The sequence below is a fragment of the Centruroides sculpturatus genome, unplaced genomic scaffold (assembly GCF_000671375.1).
Source record: "Centruroides sculpturatus isolate CEXI.00-Female unplaced genomic scaffold, Cexi_2.0 scaffold37, whole genome shotgun sequence".
Lineage (NCBI taxonomy): Eukaryota > Metazoa > Arthropoda > Arachnida > Scorpiones > Buthidae > Centruroides > Centruroides sculpturatus.
The window spans coordinates 330,584-353,136 of record NW_019384346.1 but is presented as its reverse complement, the minus strand read 5'-3'; the positions used below and the strand labels follow the sequence as shown (position 1 = coordinate 353,136).

Below are 22,553 nucleotides of genomic sequence, written 5' to 3'. Positions count from 1 at the left end.
GAGTAATGACATTTGCCTAAGTCATTTTAGAAACATTTTAAAAAGTAGGCAAAGCCAAACCTCTTTGGATAGATATTTTACCAAGCGACCTCTATCCAGTGAAAGTGCTGGTGGAAGTGAAGGAAAGAAAGCAAAAAGCAGTGAATAAAAATTTTAAAAATATATATAAAAAATAACACTAATTTTTAAAATCTTTTCTAAGTCATTTTTAAGTTATTGTTACATTATGTTATGTAAGTTAAGTTTTAGTATAATTTCCCTTCTCCCTCTCTTCCTCCATCAGTTTACACCTCCACTGTCGTCTATCCTCAAAGGTAAAGTGCAAGTAAAACTATATTTTTTTTTTATCAATTATTATTCTATTATGGTTATTATTCTATTATTTATACATTTACAACTACAAAATGCATTTTTCAGTGTTTTCCTTACTATAGTTATTATTATTTTTTTAATGTACAGTACTACTTAGCTTTAATTTGAGTGTGTTTTTCGTGTTGGAACGAATTATTTGGTATTACATGTAATCGTATGGGAAAAAATGATTCACCTTACGACATTTTCATGATACGATCTCCGTTTCGGAACGGATTAATTTCATATCCTGAGGTACCACTGTACTTATATATAACGAACTAAACTTGGTAAATATACTATGAATAAAACACACCTTTAATAATCCAGCAAATTATAATTAATAACAAAAAACGTTTTTGACCGNAAAATCAAATGAAAAGAAAAATACAGTGGGTGATCGGTTAACGAACATAATCCATTCCAAGATTTTATTTGTTATCTGAATCGTTCATTAACTGATTATTGATTTACAATAGGTTTTTATGGGAATTTGATTAATTTATTCTGGAGACGCCAAAAAATAAAAAATATATACTTTCTTACTATGTTTATTTATATGTAATTTTGGCCGGTGTAGCCATTAGTATACAGTGGTACCTCGGGATACGAACGCCCCATCATACGAAATTTTCAGGATACGACATGAAATTCGAACATACTTTTGCTCCACGATACGAACAAAAACTCACCATACGACGTTACATTAGTTCACAGCGCCATTTTTTATTCACTTCTGTTCATCGGTCTTGGTCTGAGTGTTTGCTTCGTCGTGGATCTCGCTCGATAAAGGAAATCTCGAGATATTATCAGAATGTGACTGATTTTATTGAAAAGAAACATCCCGAAAAGGTTCACACTGGCCTTATTGCTGCTCAAAGTAATGACATTTGCCTAAGTCATTTTAGAAACATTTTAAAAAGTAAGTAAATAATAAAACAATGGGATCNAATTAAATATTAAAAATATAATTTCAAACATACATAATTTATTTTATATTTATTTGTAACTTACATATTTTAAGAATCGATATTTTATCATATTAAAATTAGAACTAATATTTATTCTATATTTAGCTTGGATGAGCAGTTCTGTTTATCTTCGAATGCTTAGAAATTCAAGCAAAAGTATTGAATTATTGCCTGTTTCTTCAGTTCATTATCATCAAAAAGGAGAAGATCGTCCTGGTTGCTTTGCTGATGTTGTTGTTCATAGAGATTTGAAGTATGTTTTAAAATATTGAATATTTTGATTATTTGTTATATGTTATACAGGGTGTATCAGAATGACGCTCTAAAAATTTGGGGGATTGTAGAGGATGAAATTTTAAAAGTTTTGATATAAGGAACCTATAACTGGAAATATGATATAAAGTTTCTACAGCACTTTTCACGTTCTATGTGGTCGGTATGCTGAATGAAACAGCAGAATACAGTATTTATGACAAGTTTTATTGACAAAACAGTAGAGTACAATCAAACTGTACATCGAATCAGTGGCTGCACTACTTTAGAGTAAATGTTCAATGTGACAACCACCAACTTCGTTACATAATGTGCAACGACGAACCATGTTTTGTCCGACTCTCTGTAAGATGCCATGCTCCCCTATGATGGTATTAAATGCTGTAAAGATGTGCTCCGTAAGGTCATGAACTGTTTCTACAGGTGTTACGTACACAAAAGACTCATGTTGACTAGTTGTGTGTTTACAGCACAGCGCCAGTGGATGCAAGGGGTGACCTGAAGGATGGCAAGCACTAAGTACACAATGTCCTGTACACAGGCTCAGTTAGACCACTGTAGTTATATGTTTATGTTATATTGTATGTACAGTCTTCCATCCACAGCAATAATATGACGTCAATGGACAGAAGGATAGCTACCAAAGTGAAGGGTGGTCAAGCACTTCCTACCGCTATAGACACTTTAGTTCAAATTTCTGGCTATAGGTTCATTATATCACAACATTCAAAATTTCATCCTGTACAATCCCCCAAATTTTTAAAACGTCATTCTGATACACCCTGTATACATATAATACAGTCAATGGTGTGAAACATAAACATGAATGTTCATTTTATTTATCTACTATAAACTAACATGAAGTAATGTCTTTGACTAAATGTTCATGTCATTGTCCAAACATATTAAAAATTCACATCTTTCAGCAGATATCATGCTCTTTTCAAGCAAGTATTATTGACAGTGATTGGGCATTGATGTGCATGATAGTCAATCATTGAACATTATTGAATATTAACATGACAAATTGATTTTTGTGGTTCATTTTTTTTCTAGAACATCATGCACCTAGGATTGATGATTGATTGATCATCATGATTAAGGACATTTATTTAATTATATAACAAAGGCATACATAATATATTTATTTTTTGGGGGCCTCTGATCCCAACATTAAAAAAGTAAATGTAAACCTAAACATGGGGCATTAACTCTAGTATAGGTTCTATATTGCTTTTCTATTTCTTGGATAAGATGATATAGGCATACAAGATAAATAAATAAATGAAGTCCACTGTATATTAATAAAATAACAAAAACCAAAATTTTTATTTTTTTTTCCACATATCCTTTCCAACTATTAGGAAAAAGATAATTTAACTAGTCTGTTTTGACAAGTGCCAAGATAAGTTGGAAGGACCTATACATTGTTTTGAGTGTAGTGGTAGTCATGACAGTTTACATTATTACTCAACAGCACTAGAGCATTGTTGTTTTAATGTATTGCCAATATTGCCTACTAGAATGGTGATTTTATTATTTATTATATACAGTAGAGCATCAATTATCCGACCCCAATTAACNCAGCAAATTATAATTAATAACAAAAAACGTTTTTGACCGTTTCTTAACAATCTTCTTCAGTTAACATACAATAGAATATAAAATTGAACACAAAAAAGAATGTAAATACAAAAATAAAAATAATGGAAATGTAGATGCGATGGATAAAATAAACAAACACAGAAATAATATAAATTAAACCGAAAATGTCCCTTAATAAAAAATAAAACATAAAGTCTCTTAATATTATTAATTTTTGCAAAAGGATTGCCATGCAATAGGTAAAGCATCCACATCTCTATGATTGATGCAACCAGTTTTCTTGTGTGCTTTAATTAAGATCTTTAACTTCTCCAGATATTTCATTGTGTGTAAATTTGTTGAAAGTTTAATTATTTCCACCCGATCTCAATGGACTTGAATGTCCTGTTGTCTTGCGTAAGCTAATAGCATGGTGTTGTCAAGGTTCTTATTAATCGTATAATTTATGCTCTTTGATATGTTGCTGCAATTTGCACATTGTTGCATCCACATAGACAAGATCAGAATTAAAACGCTGATTGTGTAATGGTATAGAATAGATCTCTGATGCTGATTTCCAGTCATATTGCTTCTTATCGTTTCTTAAGAGCTTGAAAACTGTTTAATTTTGATCTTGTCTATGTGGATGCAACAATGCTCAACTTGCAGCAACATATCAAAGAACATAAATTATACGATTAATAAGAAGCTTGACAACACCATGCTATTAGCTTACGCAAGACAACAGGACATTCAAGTCCATTGGGATCGGGTGGAAATAATTAAACCTACAACAAATTTACACACAATGAAATATCTGGAGAAGTTAAAGATCTTTAAAGCACACAAGAAAACTGGTTGCATCAACCATAGAGATGTGGATGCTTTACCTACTGCATGGCAATCCTTTTGCAAAAATTAATAATATTAAGAGACTTTATTTGTTTTATTTTTTATTAAGGGACATTTTCGGCTTAATTTATATTATTTCTGTGTTTGTTTATTTTATCCATCGCATCTACATTTCCGTTATTTTTATTTTCATATTTACATTCTTTTTTTGTGTTCAATTTTATATTCTATTGTATGTTAACTGAAGAAGATTGTTAAGAAACGGTCAAAAACATTTTTATGTTATTAATTTTTATTTGCTGGATTATTAAAGGTATGTTTTATTCATAGTATATTTACCCAGTTTAGTTCGTTATATATAAGTATACCGATGGCTACATCGGCCAAACAGTATAAGAAACGGACCCTTAAATTTATATGTAATAATAAAAATACATATGTACACAGTCTTGCATTTTTATAAATCATGTTTTTTTCATTTGTGGGGTTAAAAAATCTGTCTAATGGCAATTGCTTTTCTCTCTTCTTCAAGATTTTAAGAAGTAATTAATAGCATTGTAATTGTAGAGATCCCTAAGACTATTAACCTCAACATGGTTTGAATGCCATTCTAAGACCGTCGTTCTGACATCCTACCACTTCTTCAAAAAAATGTTTAATAGCAGATATCAACATTAATTCTCTTTTTTGTAGATTTTCGTCCAATGGTGATAATTATGATTAATTATTTGAAGACATAGTCCTCAAAGAAAACATATCTCACCAAGTTTTTTGGTGTTCTTCATTCAAGAGTTCTTGGCATTCTTCTGTTGTCAGATCTGTTTCAGGTTCCATTATGTTCTTTATTTCTCAGATGTGATTTTTGTTACTCCTTAATTTGCTTGAGTCTTCTTGATAATACAGTATAGTATCTTTCTTAGATAAGATTTAACTATGGCCCACTGTAGACCTATTCAAGCCATACTGCCCAGCAACAACAGACATCAGATATCTGTCCACTCTCTAACTTTGCTAATATACTCTCACCTTTCGAAGATAAAAACCAATGCAAAACTTAACAAGTGCCTGCCCGACAGTCTCGTGAATACTAAAAAAAATTTTTTCTGTCAGAAAAATAAAAGGCTGGAATTACAAGGGAGAGTTTCAAAGTTCAGAGGAATACTATCCGATCAGTATATACTGGTTGAGTGTCGATGTTGACGTCTCCCGCACTCCAAAATGTTTTGAATTGTTGTCCAAAGACAAGGGAAGATCAATCTGTATTCATTATTTTATGTTGTTTCTTCTTGTGTTTGTTCTGTGAGGTGTTCATTATCCGATCATGTGTTTGTTTTCTGAACATAAAAATCTTTCATGAAAGTGTTTGTTATCCAATTTCTTCGTTAACCAATAACCCACTGTAAATTGATTGTATAGAGACAATTCAATCTGAATGTAAAATTTTAAATAATCTAAAAGAAAAAATTTAATGTCTGTTATCAAAATTAGATTTTAATATTACATTGGACACATTTCCTAGTATAACTGCTTTGTTAATAGACAGTTAAGTTATTTCTGCTTTAAGTTAGCTGCTGTAGTGCTAGTGCAATAAGATTCACAAATGCTGAAGACAGAAGTTAAGATGGCTGCCATCATAAATTATATGCATATTACATATTGCACCTAAAATGAAAATTGTGACATATGAAAATATATTTTAAAGCATGAATATTACAAGGTCTCTGTAAGTCCGCACGAAAAATAATAGGACCGAAATGCATCTACAGTAATTAAATAAAGAGAAGTCATTAGCTAACAGCTGTGTGTTGGTCTACCGCTAACCTTAAAATTTATATTTTTCGTGCGGACTTACAGAGACCTTGTAATATTCATATATTAACAGCAGTCATAAGAAATTTAATTAATATTTTAAAGCAATTATCAGAAAAATTAGAAATGCAATTTTCCAGATAATCTTATATTCTGACATAAACATTTTCAGATTTATTAGAAATGGTGAATGCACACATTCTATTTTTGTTGTTTACCATATAGGTAATTACATTTTTACACAATATCAAATGTTTTTGATCTACTTCCTCTTATATTTTATACTCTCACTGACAATTCTGAGTTGTTTAGTCAGAAACAACATAGAACAATGTACACAAAGAACCAAACAACAATCATTTATCACAGGAAACTTTCTTTTTGGTCTAGTACCAGGGTACCACTGTATTTGATTAATGCAATTTTGTTAACATTGCATTGGAGGATTGGAGGATTAATTAACTGTGTTAATTAAGGGATAACTATATATATTCACACACAGGTATCAATCATCTTGTATAATGTATGTATGATGCCTTTCTTTATAGATTGTGTCCCCCCTATTTATAATCTATGGGCACCACTGGTGTAGAAGTGTTTCTCACGAAAATGGAAATTTCTTAAAGCACCTTCCAGTAGCTTAATTAATTAAGTAAAGCAGCTTTGCTAGGAAACATGCCCATTGTGTAGAATAAAATTGTTTTATTTTCATTGGAAAATTTTATTTCATCATTTAAGAAATGAATGACTATTTTCAAATTAAAAATAATTTTTTTAAGTTTATGTTGTTAAAACATAGATATATTTTCATTTGAAGATCTTGGGGAAAGAACATATTAATTCAGTCTCTTTGAATTTCTACACACGCGCATACACACACACACACACACACACAGAGTTGTGATTTCTTGACTCATGATCCATAACTTCTCATAGACTGGCTTATCAACTTCTAATGTCATTAATCATCTGTGACCTGTTTTAAATACAAGACAAATTCAAAATTTTAAAGGATTTTTCCAGAAAATTTAAAAAATGAATTGTCAATTTTCTTATGAAGCTTTTATTATTTATCTGGATAAGTAAATGAGAATTATTGTTATAAGACTAATGAAATCTAATTGAGATGTTGCATTTTCATAGATATTTCAGTTAGAACATTGTTATTCATGTTGGTCACTGTTAATATAGATTACTTTTACTTATCTGAAACTGAGATCAACAATATAACTACATGTGCTATAACATTATGAAAGAAATCCAATCTGATATAACATATTTCTTTTAGAATTCAAACATCTTCAAGAATTAGATATTTAAGTTAAAAACATTAAAAGTTAGAAAATTGATACCAGACGATCTGCAGAATTATCAGGCTATAATAAGGCTAAGTTAATAAGTAGTTTCAAAGTAATTTGTCTTGAGATAGGTGGTTAGGCTGCCATCTTATAATTGTAATTTAGAATTTCTGGAAGAAAAGAATAAGAATAGAATGAAATAGAATGAATGGGTTAGAAAACTACTACAATTTTAAAAGTTTCAAATCATTTTAAAAACTTTTTCTAAGTTTTCAACTTGACAGTTTATATCAATAAATCATGTATAATTTTTAATATTTACATTTTTAGAATTTTCATTCTTGATTAAACAGTAACTTGTTCACAAAGAAATTTCACAGAAGGAGATGATAGCCTAAGTACAATTATTTATTGATTCCATTGATTTCTTGCTACTTATATTTTAACATAACTTTATAACTAAGTTTTCTCTGTTGTTATAATGTTATTCTTCATATATCTCATCTATGTTGATTGATCTCATCTCAGGAGTCAAGTTCTCCCATAATGGACAAAATTGGCTTTTGAAGAGCAAGAAGTGTTTGTCTTAAGATGATTGACACTGAACATTAAAATGATTACTTTCAAGATTAACAAAAATTTTTGATATTGAAAACAGTAAAATAGTTTTGAAAAAAACAGATTTTTTAGGTAGATTTCAAAAATAGGAAGTATCATATGATTTATTTATTCAACTCTTTCAGCTTTCAAAAGCTTTATTATTTAGTTGTGTAATGAAATGCAAAGAATATTTAATTGATGATGAAGGTGAATTGTCCAATTCTCAGTTGGTAATAGTCTACCAGATAAGGACTTGAATGGAAAATGCAAAAATCAAAAAAAAAAAAAAAAAACAATAAGGACTGCAAAGGGTCAACTACACATTTTCAAAATTTTTAATATATCATTTATACATTTAATTACCATATTATATAAAACTTTTTATTTTTGAAAGGTTTTTTTAATCCTAAAATGATTAATTTCAGTAAAGTAAACTTTCTTAGTTGCTGTAATCAACCAGAATTTATCTTCATTGATTACAGCACTTTATCATTTATTAATTAAAACATTCAACATGCTGAATACACAAAAATTATTTTATCCTTTAAACATTATTTACTTAATTCTGCCATCTTATTTGTTAGATCATAAGCTTGTGATTTACATACTATTTGTATTAAACTTGAAAATTTGTTCAATCTTTTATTAAAACTTATATGTATGATATCTAATTTTAATAATGATGTAATCATAATGGTAATTGTCATATAATGACAAATATGTTTCTTAAAAAAGACATATCTTATACATTTGAATAGACCCATTATAACTCTATTTTTAAATCTGTTTGGTATGTGGGTTTTTCAAGCCACAAAAAAGTTTTTATTTTTAATTAGAGATAGTAATATGTGAGAATTAAAATTTCATTTTTAATATTTTTAATGTAAAATTGACAATGTAGTAAATTATTTAAATTTTTGAGAACTTTCAGTTAAATAAATGCTTGTTTTTTTTTTTCAGGGATAAAGTAAAAGATTTCATAGATTTGAGAGGTTCTAAATGGGCTTATAATTGTGGTGAATCATTAAGTGGTCATGTTATAACACTTCAAAATTTAAAAGAATTAGGGGAAAATGCATCTTTTTTTGGTACTATTTTGTATTCAGGTAAGAAACTATTAATACTGTTAGTTTCATATATAAATAATTTTTACAGTCTACAAATATATATTTTAATATATTTAACATCAAAGATTGAAATTCATAGGTTAAATCAATTTAATTTAAAACTAAAATATTCAATAGAAATAATAAATAATTAAAATTACAGTTTGATAAAAGTATAGTTTTTGTTTGTACATTTAATATATCAAAGAAAATATTTTAACAATGAATCTATATGCATTGAAAAAACATAATATAGTAGGTGTGTTGAAATTATAAAAATGAAATTTCAAAAATTTTTAAGTTATATATGTTTTATATTTTAATTTTAATTTAAATGTTCAGATTGATAATTTTTAAGTCATGTTGAGATCAGTAATTTTATTTATTTGCTATTTTAAAAAAATTTTTAAATATTTTGCTTATTTAAAAAGTTACTAATTAAATAATATAATATGTATACCATATTTATTCTAATAAACAGTGCACTGTCTATAACTTTTTTTAGTTTGCAACTGCACTGTTTATTAGAGGGCATTTATTATTTCTATTCTTTGTGAATACTATCATTCAAAGGTGACTATTAATAGAATAAATTCAGTAACTTTTTTCACTACATTATTACATTCATTCATTTCTTTATTAACGCACACAATGGTACATGCCGGGTTCCGCAGTGAGCACTACCCGGTGATAACAAATTACAATAATAAAGATACAGATAGATATAGGTGTTACAAAATACATAATTAATTATAATATAAAGGTAAAATACACAGGTGTAATAGGTACACAATACAATAACACAATACAATACAATACAGAAAACACTGACGATCGAGCGGTGTCTCGAAGATTGTGCTTGGTGCGATTTCAGCTAAAATCCAGTCACATTCGACACCAATACACAAAGTCCATCCTTAAAAAGAGACAGCCATAAGCAAAATAGGATGAAGAAAAATGTTCTTCAGCACTAATGTATATATTGTGTACTGTAAACTTAGTGCTGCAGTCTTGATCATCTGTCCGCACGTAAACAGTACACTTTGGTAGAGAATAACTACTGAATAATCAGGATAAATTAGACTTATGCCAGACATCCTGAGGCTTATGATGTGTAACATGATGGCTGCTGAAATTAGAATTATTTGATGAATCGGAATAAGATGGTATCGTATCATACTCAAGAGAGTGATTGAGTACAAAGCTGACTAAAAGCCACTGACTGTTGTACGTGCAAAGTATTTGGTGATTAAGTCGAAAAAGGCCTCATATGAGTCTTTTTCACGAAGGATTGTGTTATAGTCAGACCAGTTATGGCCATGTGAATTAATAGTGGTAATCAGTATATGTCGCTCCAAATTAAGCATGGGGCACTCATAAATGTAGTGCACATTACTATCTGTAACACCACACAGGGAGCACATTGAACTGGTTGCGTTAACGAATCTCGCTAGATAAGATTGAAAGCGACCATGGCCGGTAAGAAATTGCGTAACAAAACTATTAGGTCTGTACCATTTGTATGTAAAAAAGGTCTTGATACAAGGTATAAATCTATGAGTAATAGGGTGGTTATGTTGGTCCCAGGTGTTTTGCCAAGTTAATAGGAGATCCTGCCAGAGAATTCTTTTGAGAGTACTGGTGCTGATTTTATCATAAGAGATATTAAGACTATTATTGTTGGAAGCTGCCTTAGCTAAGGCATCAGCTCTTTCGTTACCATGGGTACCTATATGTGCACGAGTCCAGTAAATATAATATTTACTGTTTATATTATTACAGTCGATCCCCCTATAACACTGTTGATAATTCCGTTTTATATGAATTCCATGTTGTGTGAGTCACTTAGATTTTACAAATACGTGTGCCGGGCTGTGAACGTCTCAAGTATTTGTAAAATCTAAGTGACTCGTACAACATGGAATTCATATAAAGCAGAATTATCAGCAGTGTTATAGGGGGTCGACTGTATTTGAACAAACAGCACAATTTGCAAGAAACTCATGCTTTATTTCAACATAAGGTAATAGTGAGAATACTGAATAGATTGTGCAATTTTTCAGTTTACAACATGCTATATCATTTCTAATAGTCAGTGCACTTACTTTTAGATGATGCTATCTATAACTTTTTTGTCTTGCAGCTGTGTTGTTTATTAGAATAAATACTATATATATATTATACTCAACTTGGTTTTAATTGAAGGAGAAAACAGTTTTACAGAAAGAAAATAGAAAAATATCTGCATTTATTAATACACTAAAATTAATTTGAATCAGTTTCATCAGTTATTGAAACAATGACTGTTGAAACTGATTTTAGATTTATATAAATTTAAGGCAACTTCTCAATTAATGGTCTTTTTTGATGATTCCTTAATTTTTTAATAATCATTTTTGAAATCTTAAAATAATAAATATTAAGTTGTCAGGGTAAAATCGTCCGACATATGATTTCCTGCACTTTTCCGTATTTTCAAACGAATGACAGTTGGCACCATGGGAACGCCGATCTGGCAACTTTGGAAACTCGACCACGGATTGGCTGGAAGACATTGTACCACCAGCAGGTATCTTATAGCGCTACTAAGCACTGATTGGTGGAATTCCATTTGCTTCAATCCATATAAAAAGGATTGAGTTTAGGCCGGAAGTTTAGTTCGCCTAGGACACATTGAGGGAACTCATGTTCGTCTAGCTTCGCCTAAGTTTGCCTAGAAGATTGTTTCGTCTCACTGTGCGGTAACTAACGTTGGAAGAAGTTCATCGCAAGGTGTCCTTTTCAACGGAGCTGTTGTCGTGGATTAACAGTAACTGAACTTTGTTACACCTGACGTTTTGTAATTGTTGTCGGTGAACTTTTGTAACTGTACATACGTTTTACTCGTAATATAAACGTTTTTGTGGAAATTCAGTAACGTCTCGTATATCGTATATTGTTTGTGAATTTGATTTAAGTAGTCTTAAATTATAGAAATAAATAGCCTATGTTGATTTAATTTCAATACTTCTGCAATTTGTTTTTTCATTACTTTTAATTCTGTGATTATTTTACTAGATTTTTTTATAACAATAAATTTAGTTGAAGTCATTTAAGATAAATTCTATTTAACAGAAATTACTAATAATAAATTTCAGAAATAATTTTAATAGTTATTTTTAAAAATTTATATTATGTAATCATGTATCTTATGATTTCTGATAAAGCATGAATATTTAAGGTTATGAATATAATGATTAATTTTTATTAGTGAGAAAATATGAATTGTCTAATTAATTTTTCTATCTAGCTTTGATTATATCTGTAAAAATATTGATAGTATATTCAAAATACCACATCCAAAATAGTACAGTAGAAGCTAAGTTCTTCAGCGTAATCTTTAATCCTCTTCTCCTCCCCCCACGGGGGAGAAGAAGAGGATTAAAGATTTGAAGGTTAAAGGAATAACAAAAAATCTCCTCTTAATATGCATTAGCATGGTGTACCCTAACTGTGTATCAAATTTCAACATTCAACTTCAAACCATTTGGGCTCTGCGCTTATTATTATTATTATCATCATTATCATTATTATTAACCCATCTCGATTATATTATAAGATTTATTAAATTGAATATCTTATTGTTGAAATGCCTTGAATCTCAAATAAATTGCTATTAAGTAAGGTTTTAAATCGAAATAATTAGATATGTTTTTAAATTAAATGTTTGAAATAAATTTTGCGAGACTTCTTCCAAGGAACAAGGGGTGCATCAATTCGACTTGCTCCAGGGCACTGAATATGTAGCTATGCCACTGTCTGAATGATTCCATATTTATTACTTTAGAATGAAAGTTTCTCATATGTTTAATTTTTAAGAAGTAATGTATTTTTCATATTTGAAATTTCTGTATTATGTCAATTTCATTCTCAATCTCATATTTCATTTTACATACCAACCAACCAATATATTTTAAAAAATTTTTTAAACAAGTTTTGATAAATTAGCTTAATTGTTTGAATAGAATTTTGTGAACATTTTTATTTTAAATATTAAACTTTATAAGCTTTACAGAAACTATGAAAAAATGTTTTCTTATATAATGAAGGAGATGTCATATCTTTTACCACACATATATCATAGGAGTCATTGCAAGGAGAACAAAAAGAAAAAGAATCCTGTTGAAAATACCATGTAATCAAAGGAAATATTAATCTTGTAATCACAAAAATTTTTTAATCTGTAAAATTGAACTTATATTGTTGTGAGGCTTAGACTTGATTTGAGAGTTATGAAGAAAATAATTTGTATATTTGAATTTTGTTACTAATGACAATTTTAAAAGTAAAATGGATAAATAAAAGTTTTAATGCAAAACATTTGAAATGAAGAAAGAGCTTATTATTATTTTTAAACTTGGTCACCAGCAGGAAGTTCAAAATTACTAGAAATATCAGATTATTTTTAGGAATTTTAAATAATGGCAGCATTGACAGGAAAAGGAAAAAGGAAACAAAAGAAAAAGATTTACAGAAGTTTATTAGAATTATTAATATTAGATATTAATTTCAATATATTTTTTTGATAAACTTTCAAAACAGTTCACAAATTTGATATATAAACAGTCTGAAAATATTACTAATCAAATTTTGCAGCCTGATAAGAATTTGCCTGTAACATTTGATAGTTCACAAATAAAAAAATATTCATAAACTGTTTAATAAATAAAAGTTTTTTGAAGCTTCACATGGCTGTATTACATACTTAAAATTGAATGATAAACTAACTAAAGCTGTAAATAAAAACAGTAGATATCTTTGTTTTGTTTTTATTTGTTGTTACTTTATCATTCAGTTTTATGTATCCGAAAATAAAGCCCTGAAGTTTCAAAAATTTTTATTCATTAAGTAGTTTATACTTTATTTTTATTTGTGAATTGTTTTGAAAATTTTTTAAACATATAATTAAATGGATATCAGCTGGCTTTTATCAAAATGCCAAATTATTAGAAAGGGTTTTGGAATGAATGGAAACTCATCTGACATTGTACTCATTACAACCTTTTGAGTGAAGATGAAGTTTGTTGATGATGATGATGCAACTGAAAATTATTTTAAAGAAACACATTGGAAAGACATAACTGATTTCTACATTGTTTTTAATTAAATTTTACATGCTTTTTCATATTTTTATTTTGTAATTTTTGTTTCTGAAATTATTTCTTAGTTTTATTTTATGACATAATTAACCAAATTTAATGTAAATTAAATTGTTTCAATTAAGTTCTTAGATGAAAATAAAAATATTGGTGAAGGATTTCATGCCTCTGATGAAAAATTTTACAAATATTAATTTTTTTAATAAAATGAATTTATTAAAAATTTGTATAAAATTACTATACTAATGTCTATACTAGTAACTATATAGTATACTATTTTAATAATAATTTATAAAGTTTATAATAATGAATTAGAATTTTAAATGTGTAAAAAGTCTATTTTTAGTGTATTGCATAGACATAATTATTTTCATTAACTTTTTCTTAAGGTTCTCATCTTGAGTCTCTTCGAATGGTGTTGAACAAAAAAGTGGATGCTGCAGCTATAGATTCAAATTGTTTTTCTTTATACATGGATAAAAATTCAGAAGCAAGAAAAGAAGTTTTTGTTTTAAAATCTTGGGGAATGTTGACACCCTATCCAATTGTTGTTAGACCAACATTATCAAGTGAGTAAATTATTTTTAATCTTTATAACAACATATTTAGATATTTAGATAAATTTGATTTTACTTCAAAATCAAAAGTATAATTTAGAAAATTCTTTCACCAAGAAATCATAAAATAATCTGGTCTTATTTAATTACTAGAGATTAACAGAAAAAAAATGTATTTTTTATATTCTTAGAAATTATCTTAATTCAATATGCTTGTAATGTTAACATTAATTCAGCATTTCTTAATTTCATTCTTAGCTTTAAGTGGTTGCCTAATTATGTATCAAGACATAATTAAAGTATTATTAGCATTTCAACATATCTCGCAAAAGATTAAATTTCATGTTTATTTTATCATCAGCTGATCATTATAAATTTGGCATTGTTAAGAATTTTTAACAACATTCCATATGCTTTCAATTAGATTATGATTTAATAATTTATTACTACAGTTCAAGATTCTATCACCTTTGAACTTGTGTAACACAATGTAAATAATTTAATTTGGACTCAAAATTACATACTCTGTTTTCTTTAGAATATATCAAATACTTTTTATGATGTATTTAGAGATTTTCTATTTAATCATAATCAATAATTTTATGCTTGTTAAATGACTCTACATAAATAATAATAATTTCAGTTATTAGTTAATATCACTTAGAATAAGATATATTTCAAACATTATTTTTTTATTTTGCACTTAATACAGTATATGATTTTATGCAAGAATTATTAATTGAAATGTATCTCTGTAGTTATAAGATTTATTTACTGTAAAATAGTTTTTCTATGAAATAAAATTGCTGTAAAATCTTTTCATGCTCTCTTTGTTTATAGTATTTGTGTATGTATTATTGTCACATCAAAATATTGTTTCAAAACATTTTGAAGTACTGGTATGGTTATATTAAGTATAATTGCTATTTTTGATTTTTTTCCCCATTTATATATTCCTTTTATAAAATATTTAAGAAGATTTTAGAGTGCATTTTAATAATTTGTTATGATTAAATATAGATAATGTTTATTTTCATTTATTCTAATTTTTCAACTTGCAAAATTTTTTAATGTAACAATTTGCTCTTATAGGTAACAATATTTATTTTCTTCCTATTTTTTCCTATTTAGTGATATTTATTTTTACCTAAGTAATTGATAATGATTTTGATTTTTTTCACAAGATGTTTTATCAAAATAACTTTTATGATTCTTGAAAAAGATTAATAAAAAAGTTAACTGATTTTTATTTCTAGTTCTTTTATATCCTTTGAAACTTTTTTCCAGTTTGAAATAATTTCATTGCATATAAATTTTTTACAAGAAAATATTAATAGACAAATCTGTTACAATCATACAAATGTAGATTACTGTTTTTATTATTGTACTTTATTACTAATAATTTAACTGTTTTTATATTTAGATAAGTAGATTGCAAACTATTTATTTATCTGTTATAGTTATAAAAGTTAAAATTTATATTTTAAGAATTGAAAATCAGATCAAAATGATACCAAATTGAATTTGCTAATTTGACAGCTTATTCATTCAGATATTTTTTTATCATTAGAATGGAAGTCTATATTTTGTTTTGTGTGTGGATGTTTGTGTTTATCAGATTTTAGTAGAGATCATTTTCTAGTAAGATATTGCTCTTACTTGTTAATGGGGGGAAAAAATTTGTTTCCTATATTGATAACAATTTTTTTTTATTTAAAAAAAATTGTTATCAATATAGAAAACAAATAATAATAATAATAACCTATTATAGCAAATGTTTAAAATAAAAATATTCAGATTAAAATTACATACAATTTATGATGATCAGATTAAAAATAAAGTGTCTCTTGGAACAATTCTGATTGAATTAGATATTTATTTTATTAAATATAGTTACTTATTTTATTAGTGATTTTAATAAAATATCAATCTAAGATTCCTGATTTGATGTTTATGTTAGACATTTAATTCTTTAAAATTAGTTGTGGGGAAAAATAATGTTAGAGATTGCTTGAAGAAAAAGAAATGCACACATGAGAGACATGGAAAAAGCTGATGTCAGAAGCTTTTTTTTTTTTCTTGGGAAAGATACTCAAAAACATTAAAACTGAGTTGTTGAATGTAATTTATTTTTTATTTATCAATTAGTTATTTAATTAAACATTATATATTTAATCATTAGTTATTCATTTAAACATTATATATTTAATCCACTAATGATTAAATATATAGTGTTTTTTCTAAGCAACAATTTCAGATAATTTTAACTCAATAATAATAAAGTAGAAAAAAATAAACTTAATTTGAAAAATTTTTATAATTTATTTATCATATTTGATCATTAAGAAATATTTAATTTTGGGTGACCTGATTTATGATTACTGAGAAACAATTTAGAATGATAAATGTGTGTATTTCAGACATACTTAATCAGAGACAGATAATTTAAATATTAAGAGATGTTTACAAAGATTAGATTCTGTTATCAATTAACTTAATAGCAAGTTGGCAATATTTTAAATTATTAATAAATTCTGAAGAATTGAATATTATTAACTATTAATGTATTAAATAAGATATAAATTTGAAAGTATCTGTTTAAATTAATTTATGTATTTTAAATAATAAATAAGAGGTAGCAAAATTAATTAAACACTATACATATTTTATGTTTGATTTTTTGAGCAGCAAATCAGTTATTTGTTTCTCAGGAAATGAAATAATAAATTTTTTTACAAATATACTTAACTATTGAATGATACATTGCCAGAGATCAGACAATTTTATTTTGACCATTTCCTTCCATGTTGAATTTCTAGAAACCTATTATGTCCTAAAAGTCACTTTGTTGTATTATGATATCATCATGACAAATTAATATATAGATATGTATATTTCCCACATATATAAACAATAAAAGAATAATAAACATTTACAAAATAGGAATAATTCATATTATTATATAAGACAAATCATAGTAATTCAGAACTATAATGATATCATAGTAGAATGTCATATGCTACCTTTTTAATGACATATTCATCAATTATTACTTTAGTAAAGTGAGCTTTATTAAATGAAATAGATAACACTTAATTGTAAATTAATTTCTAGATTAAGTTGGATTGAATCAAGAGAAATTTAATTTATATCTTTGAAAAGATATTTTAAACTATATTCTTGCTCTTTCTAGATAATTTTTTGTCTTAGATCAGTGCTGTCCAACTGGCGGCCTGCGNTTGCCCCAAGGACTTCATTTATTCACTTATTCTGAATGATTCTATAGTATAATTATATCTTTTAATTATTTATTTATTTACTCTTGGTTAATATTAGCTGCTTTTCAATCTATTATTATAAAAACCAGGCAATAGTCAGATTAAATTGGGCTACATTATTATTACTAATAATTATTAAATACCCAAGTAATTTAATAATTATTAGTAGTGATAATGTAGCCCAATTTAATCTGGTAATCATTTGCATATATTTTCCACTTTCACAAGTTAAGCTATATCTGCATTCAAAATTAAAGCATCACACACAAATGTAAGTGGCAAAAATGCAGAAATGAGCAGCTCTCCATTGTAATAAATCATTCTAATGCCTTCTCTGAGGCATTAGAATCATTCATTGAGGACACTTTTGAGGATATCAGTAAGACTTCCACTGGTAGCAGTTCTAGTAGATGATTGATTGTCAGAAATAATTTTGCTGTAGCATATATATAACACATTGCATTTTGTAGCACAGGTGCACTGCTATCATGCCTTATTTAGATGTCACATCTGTGACAGCATGACATTTTGCGGATTCACATATTAATATGATGTAAGTTTCAGCTACTCACTATTCATGGAATTGATTTTATACAGGTTTTGTTTGTTACTTTAATTTTGGATAATACCGGTAGTAATATTTTTACATAACACAGGATCATCAAAAAAGATGTCTGAGATTTCAACATTAGATGATAATGCATATCAAACATTGCATAGTCAGGCTATAACTTTGCTAATTTAATGATTAATATTAAGTAATTTGCTACTAGAGATAGACATTAAGTGCCATCTCTTAACTAAATTAATAATTATAATTTAATAATTTAATGAATAATTTAGAATCATCTAGAAGAAAAGAACTGACTCGGAGCAGGGCTTGAACATACAATCTCCACTTGCCGTGCAGTGCGCTTGACTGTTGCACCACCTGAACCCCAAGCAAGCCCTCGCTTCCAGATGTATTTAAATTTAGATGTAACCTTACATGGTTAATCAAGGCACTGGCTGGTGACAACATGGTGCTTAATGTCAACCTTTAGTAGCAAGTACTTAGCATTAATTATTAAATTAGCAGAGTTTATTTAAGGCAATCATTTGGTTATGTTTCAATGATAATGCATCTAATTAAAAACAAAGCATTTTATTAGGTATAAAAATTTAGAAAATCTTTAAGCTTTTTTTCCATACTTTAGTATGTTTTCAGCATTAGCATCCCACATTGCTTAGCAAACATCAAAATCAGTGATGAGCAGTCTTTTATGGATGCCAGATACAAGTGAACTTTATAGGATTCCACTGAGCCTCACATATTTTTTTTTAATAATTGTGAGCTAGTCATTTGCAAATTGTGAGCTAGTCATTTGCAAATTGTGTCAGTTTCTCCTCAATGATCTATCGTGATCTAGTCATTTGCAAATGACTAGCTCACGATAGATCATTGAGGAGAAACTGCCCATGAAAACACTTCTTTCTTGTATGAAGATGGTGTTGTCAAAGGTGAAAAATGATGTGTAACACACAAGATGGATGAGTTTCAGAAAAAGTTGGTGATACTTATGAGCATTCTCCATGTTGGTGAGAAGGAAATCTCTAAGAGTGCAGAAACAAGGAGGTAGCTTAATAGAAGGATAGAGAATCGAAAGTCCATCATGGTCATATACTCCTCATCAACTAATGCAACTTTTTTAAGATAGATCAACAACTAACAAATTTCTGATGGTAGAGAGATAATGTGAGACTATATTGCTGTAAAACTTGACAAGCTGCTTCTCGAGAACCTGGGTGAGGAACATTTCTCAACTACAAGTCATACTAGCATTACTAGCTTATATGTTTTTTGCAAAGACAAATGTGAGACTAATCGGGGGTAGGATGTTTATGAGGATGTTCCTCTCCTACCACTTACTCGACTCAAGACCTTGAGGTCCGGTCTCGCTTGTCTAAAGGATGGGAANATATCCGGTGTGTCGAACTGTCGTCTTTTTATAGCGTCAACATCGGACTCGCTGACCAATTAGTGCTTACTGAACCGTAGCACTATGCAAATGTCTTGTGGTTTATCAACCTTCTTGGCCCCGAAATGTTTGGTGAAGAAAATATGGCCCGCGGGCTATGATAAGTTGGACAGCGCTGTCTTAGATTATCCACGTTGTAGAAGTTATTTAATCAACCACCCCTTACTTTAAAATTCCATCTACTTAGATCACTTGACCATTCATTCCAAATAAGTTTATTAATAATGTAAGACCATAATAAGACTAATGCAAATGAAATTTAATATACTTGTTATTTTAAATATGATAATCATGTTGCTTTCTTTTTTCTAAAATAAATTGTTTTTTGTTTTATATATTTATGAAATATTTTCATTTGTTATTTTTTTATTTTATAAAATTTTATGTTATCTAGATGATAAATAAATAAATACAAATAAGTGTAACATACATATAAATAATGTAAAATGAATAGTAAAATACAGCCATGAATTTGATTTTCATTAACATTCAGTAAGTTCTTTTATATCCTTTGAAACTTTTTTCCAGTTTGAAATAATTTCATTGCATATAAATTTTTTACAAGAAAATATTAATAGACAAATCTGTTACAATCATACAAATGTAGATTACTGTTTTTATTATTGTACTTTATTACTAATAATTTAACTGTTTTTATATTTAGATAAGTAGATTGCAAACTATTTATTTATCTGTTATAGTTATAAAAGTTAAAATTTATATTTTAAGAATTGAAAATCAGATCAAAATGATACCAAATTGAATTTGCTAATTTGACAGCTTATTCATTCAGATATTTTTTTATCATTAGAATGGAAGTCTATATTTTGTTTTGTGTGTGGATGTTTGTGTTTATCAGATTTTAGTAGAGATCATTTTCTAGTAAGATATTGCTCTTACTTGTTAATGGGGGGAAAAAATTTGTTTCCTATATTGATAACAATTTTTTTTTATTTAAAAAAAATTGTTATCAATATAGGAAACAAATAATAATAATAATAACCTATTATAGCAAATATTTAAAATAAAAATATTCAGATTAAAATTACATACAATTTATGATGATCAGATTAAAAATAAAGTGTCTCTTGGAACAATTCTGATTGAATTAGATATTTATTTTATTAAATATAGTTACTTATTTTATTAGTGATTTTAATAAAATATCAATCTAAGATTCCTGATTTGATGTTTATGTTAGACATTTAATTCTTTAAAATTAGTTGTGGGGAAAAATAATGTTAGAGATTGCTTGAAGAAAAAGAAATGCACACATGAGAGACATGGAAAAAGCTGATGTCAGAAGCTTTTTTTTTTTTCTTGGGAAAGATACTCAAAAACATTAAAACTGAGTTGTTGAATGTAATTTATTTTTTATTTATCAATTAGTTATTTAATTAAACATTATATATTTAATCATTAGTTATTCATTTAAACATTATATATTTAATCCACTAATGATTAAATATATAGTGTTTTTTCTAAGCAACAATTTCAGATAATTTTAACTCAATAATAATAAAGTAGAAAAAAATAAACTTAATTTGAAAAATTTTTATAATTTATTTATCATATTTGATCATTAAGAAATATTTAATTTTGGGTGACCTGATTTATGATTACTGAGAAACAATTTAGAATGATAAATGTGTGTATTTCAGACATACTTAATCAGAGACAGATAATTTAAATATTAAGAGATGTTTACAAAGATTAGATTCTGTTATCAATTAACTTAATAGCAAGTTGGCAATATTTTAAATTATTAATAAATTCTGAAGAATTGAATATTATTAACTATTAATGTATTAAATAAGATATAAATTTGAAAGTATCTGTTTAAATTAATTTATGTATTTTAAATAATAAATAAGAGGTAGCAAAATTAATTAAACACTATACATATTTTATGTTTGATTTTTTGAGCAGCAAATCAGTTATTTGTTTCTCAGGAAATGAAATAATAAATTTTTTTACAAATATACTTAACTATTGAATGATACATTGCCAGAGATCAGACAATTTTATTTTGACCATTTCCTTCCATGTTGAATTTCTAGAAACCTATTATGTCCTAAAAGTCACTTTGTTGTATTATGATATCATCATGACAAATTAATATATAGATATGTATATTTCCCACATATATAAACAATAAAAGAATAATAAACATTTACAAAATAGGAATAATTCATATTATTATATAAGACAAATCATAGTAATTCAGAACTATAATAATATCATAGTAGAATGTCATATGCTACCTTTTTAATGACATATTCATCAATTATTACTTTAGTAAAGTGAGCTTTATTAAATGAAATAGATAACACTTAATTGTAAATTAATTTCTAGATTAAGTTGGATTGAATCAAGAGAAATTTAATTTATATCTTTGAAAAGATATTTTAAACTATATTCTTGCTCTTTCTAGATAATTTTTTGTCTTAGATCAGTGCTGTCCAACTGGCGGCCTGCGGGCCGTATACGGCCCGCCAAACAATTTTTACGGCCCGCGAGTACATTTTACTATGAATAAATTTATGTTACTAAATTATTATTATTAATATTAAAATTATTTTACTACCGTGTTTCCCCGAAAATAAGACAGTGTCTTATATTAATTTTTGCTCTGAAAAATGCGCTAGGTCTTATTTTCAAGGAATGTGTTCTTTTTTCCAGGAAGAAGAATTCACATTTATTATTGAACAAAAAAAT

General features: G+C 27.3%; 1 protein-coding gene across 4 annotated transcripts in view; it reads left to right on the top strand.

Moving 5' to 3' along the window:
• The window catches only part of LOC111635850, an 80,573-nt gene that overhangs the window by 46,335 nt on the left and 11,685 nt on the right, over positions 1-22,553 (top strand). For all 4 annotated transcript variants that reach the window (XM_023380978.1, XM_023380972.1, XM_023380963.1 and 1 more), the window contains exons 3-5: positions 1,428-1,575; positions 8,699-8,844; positions 14,372-14,551. In XM_023380978.1, the coding sequence (XP_023236746.1) occupies positions 1,428-1,575; positions 8,699-8,844; positions 14,372-14,551 (474 nt within the window). The remainder of the gene's footprint in view (positions 1-1,427; positions 1,576-8,698; positions 8,845-14,371; positions 14,552-22,553) is intronic.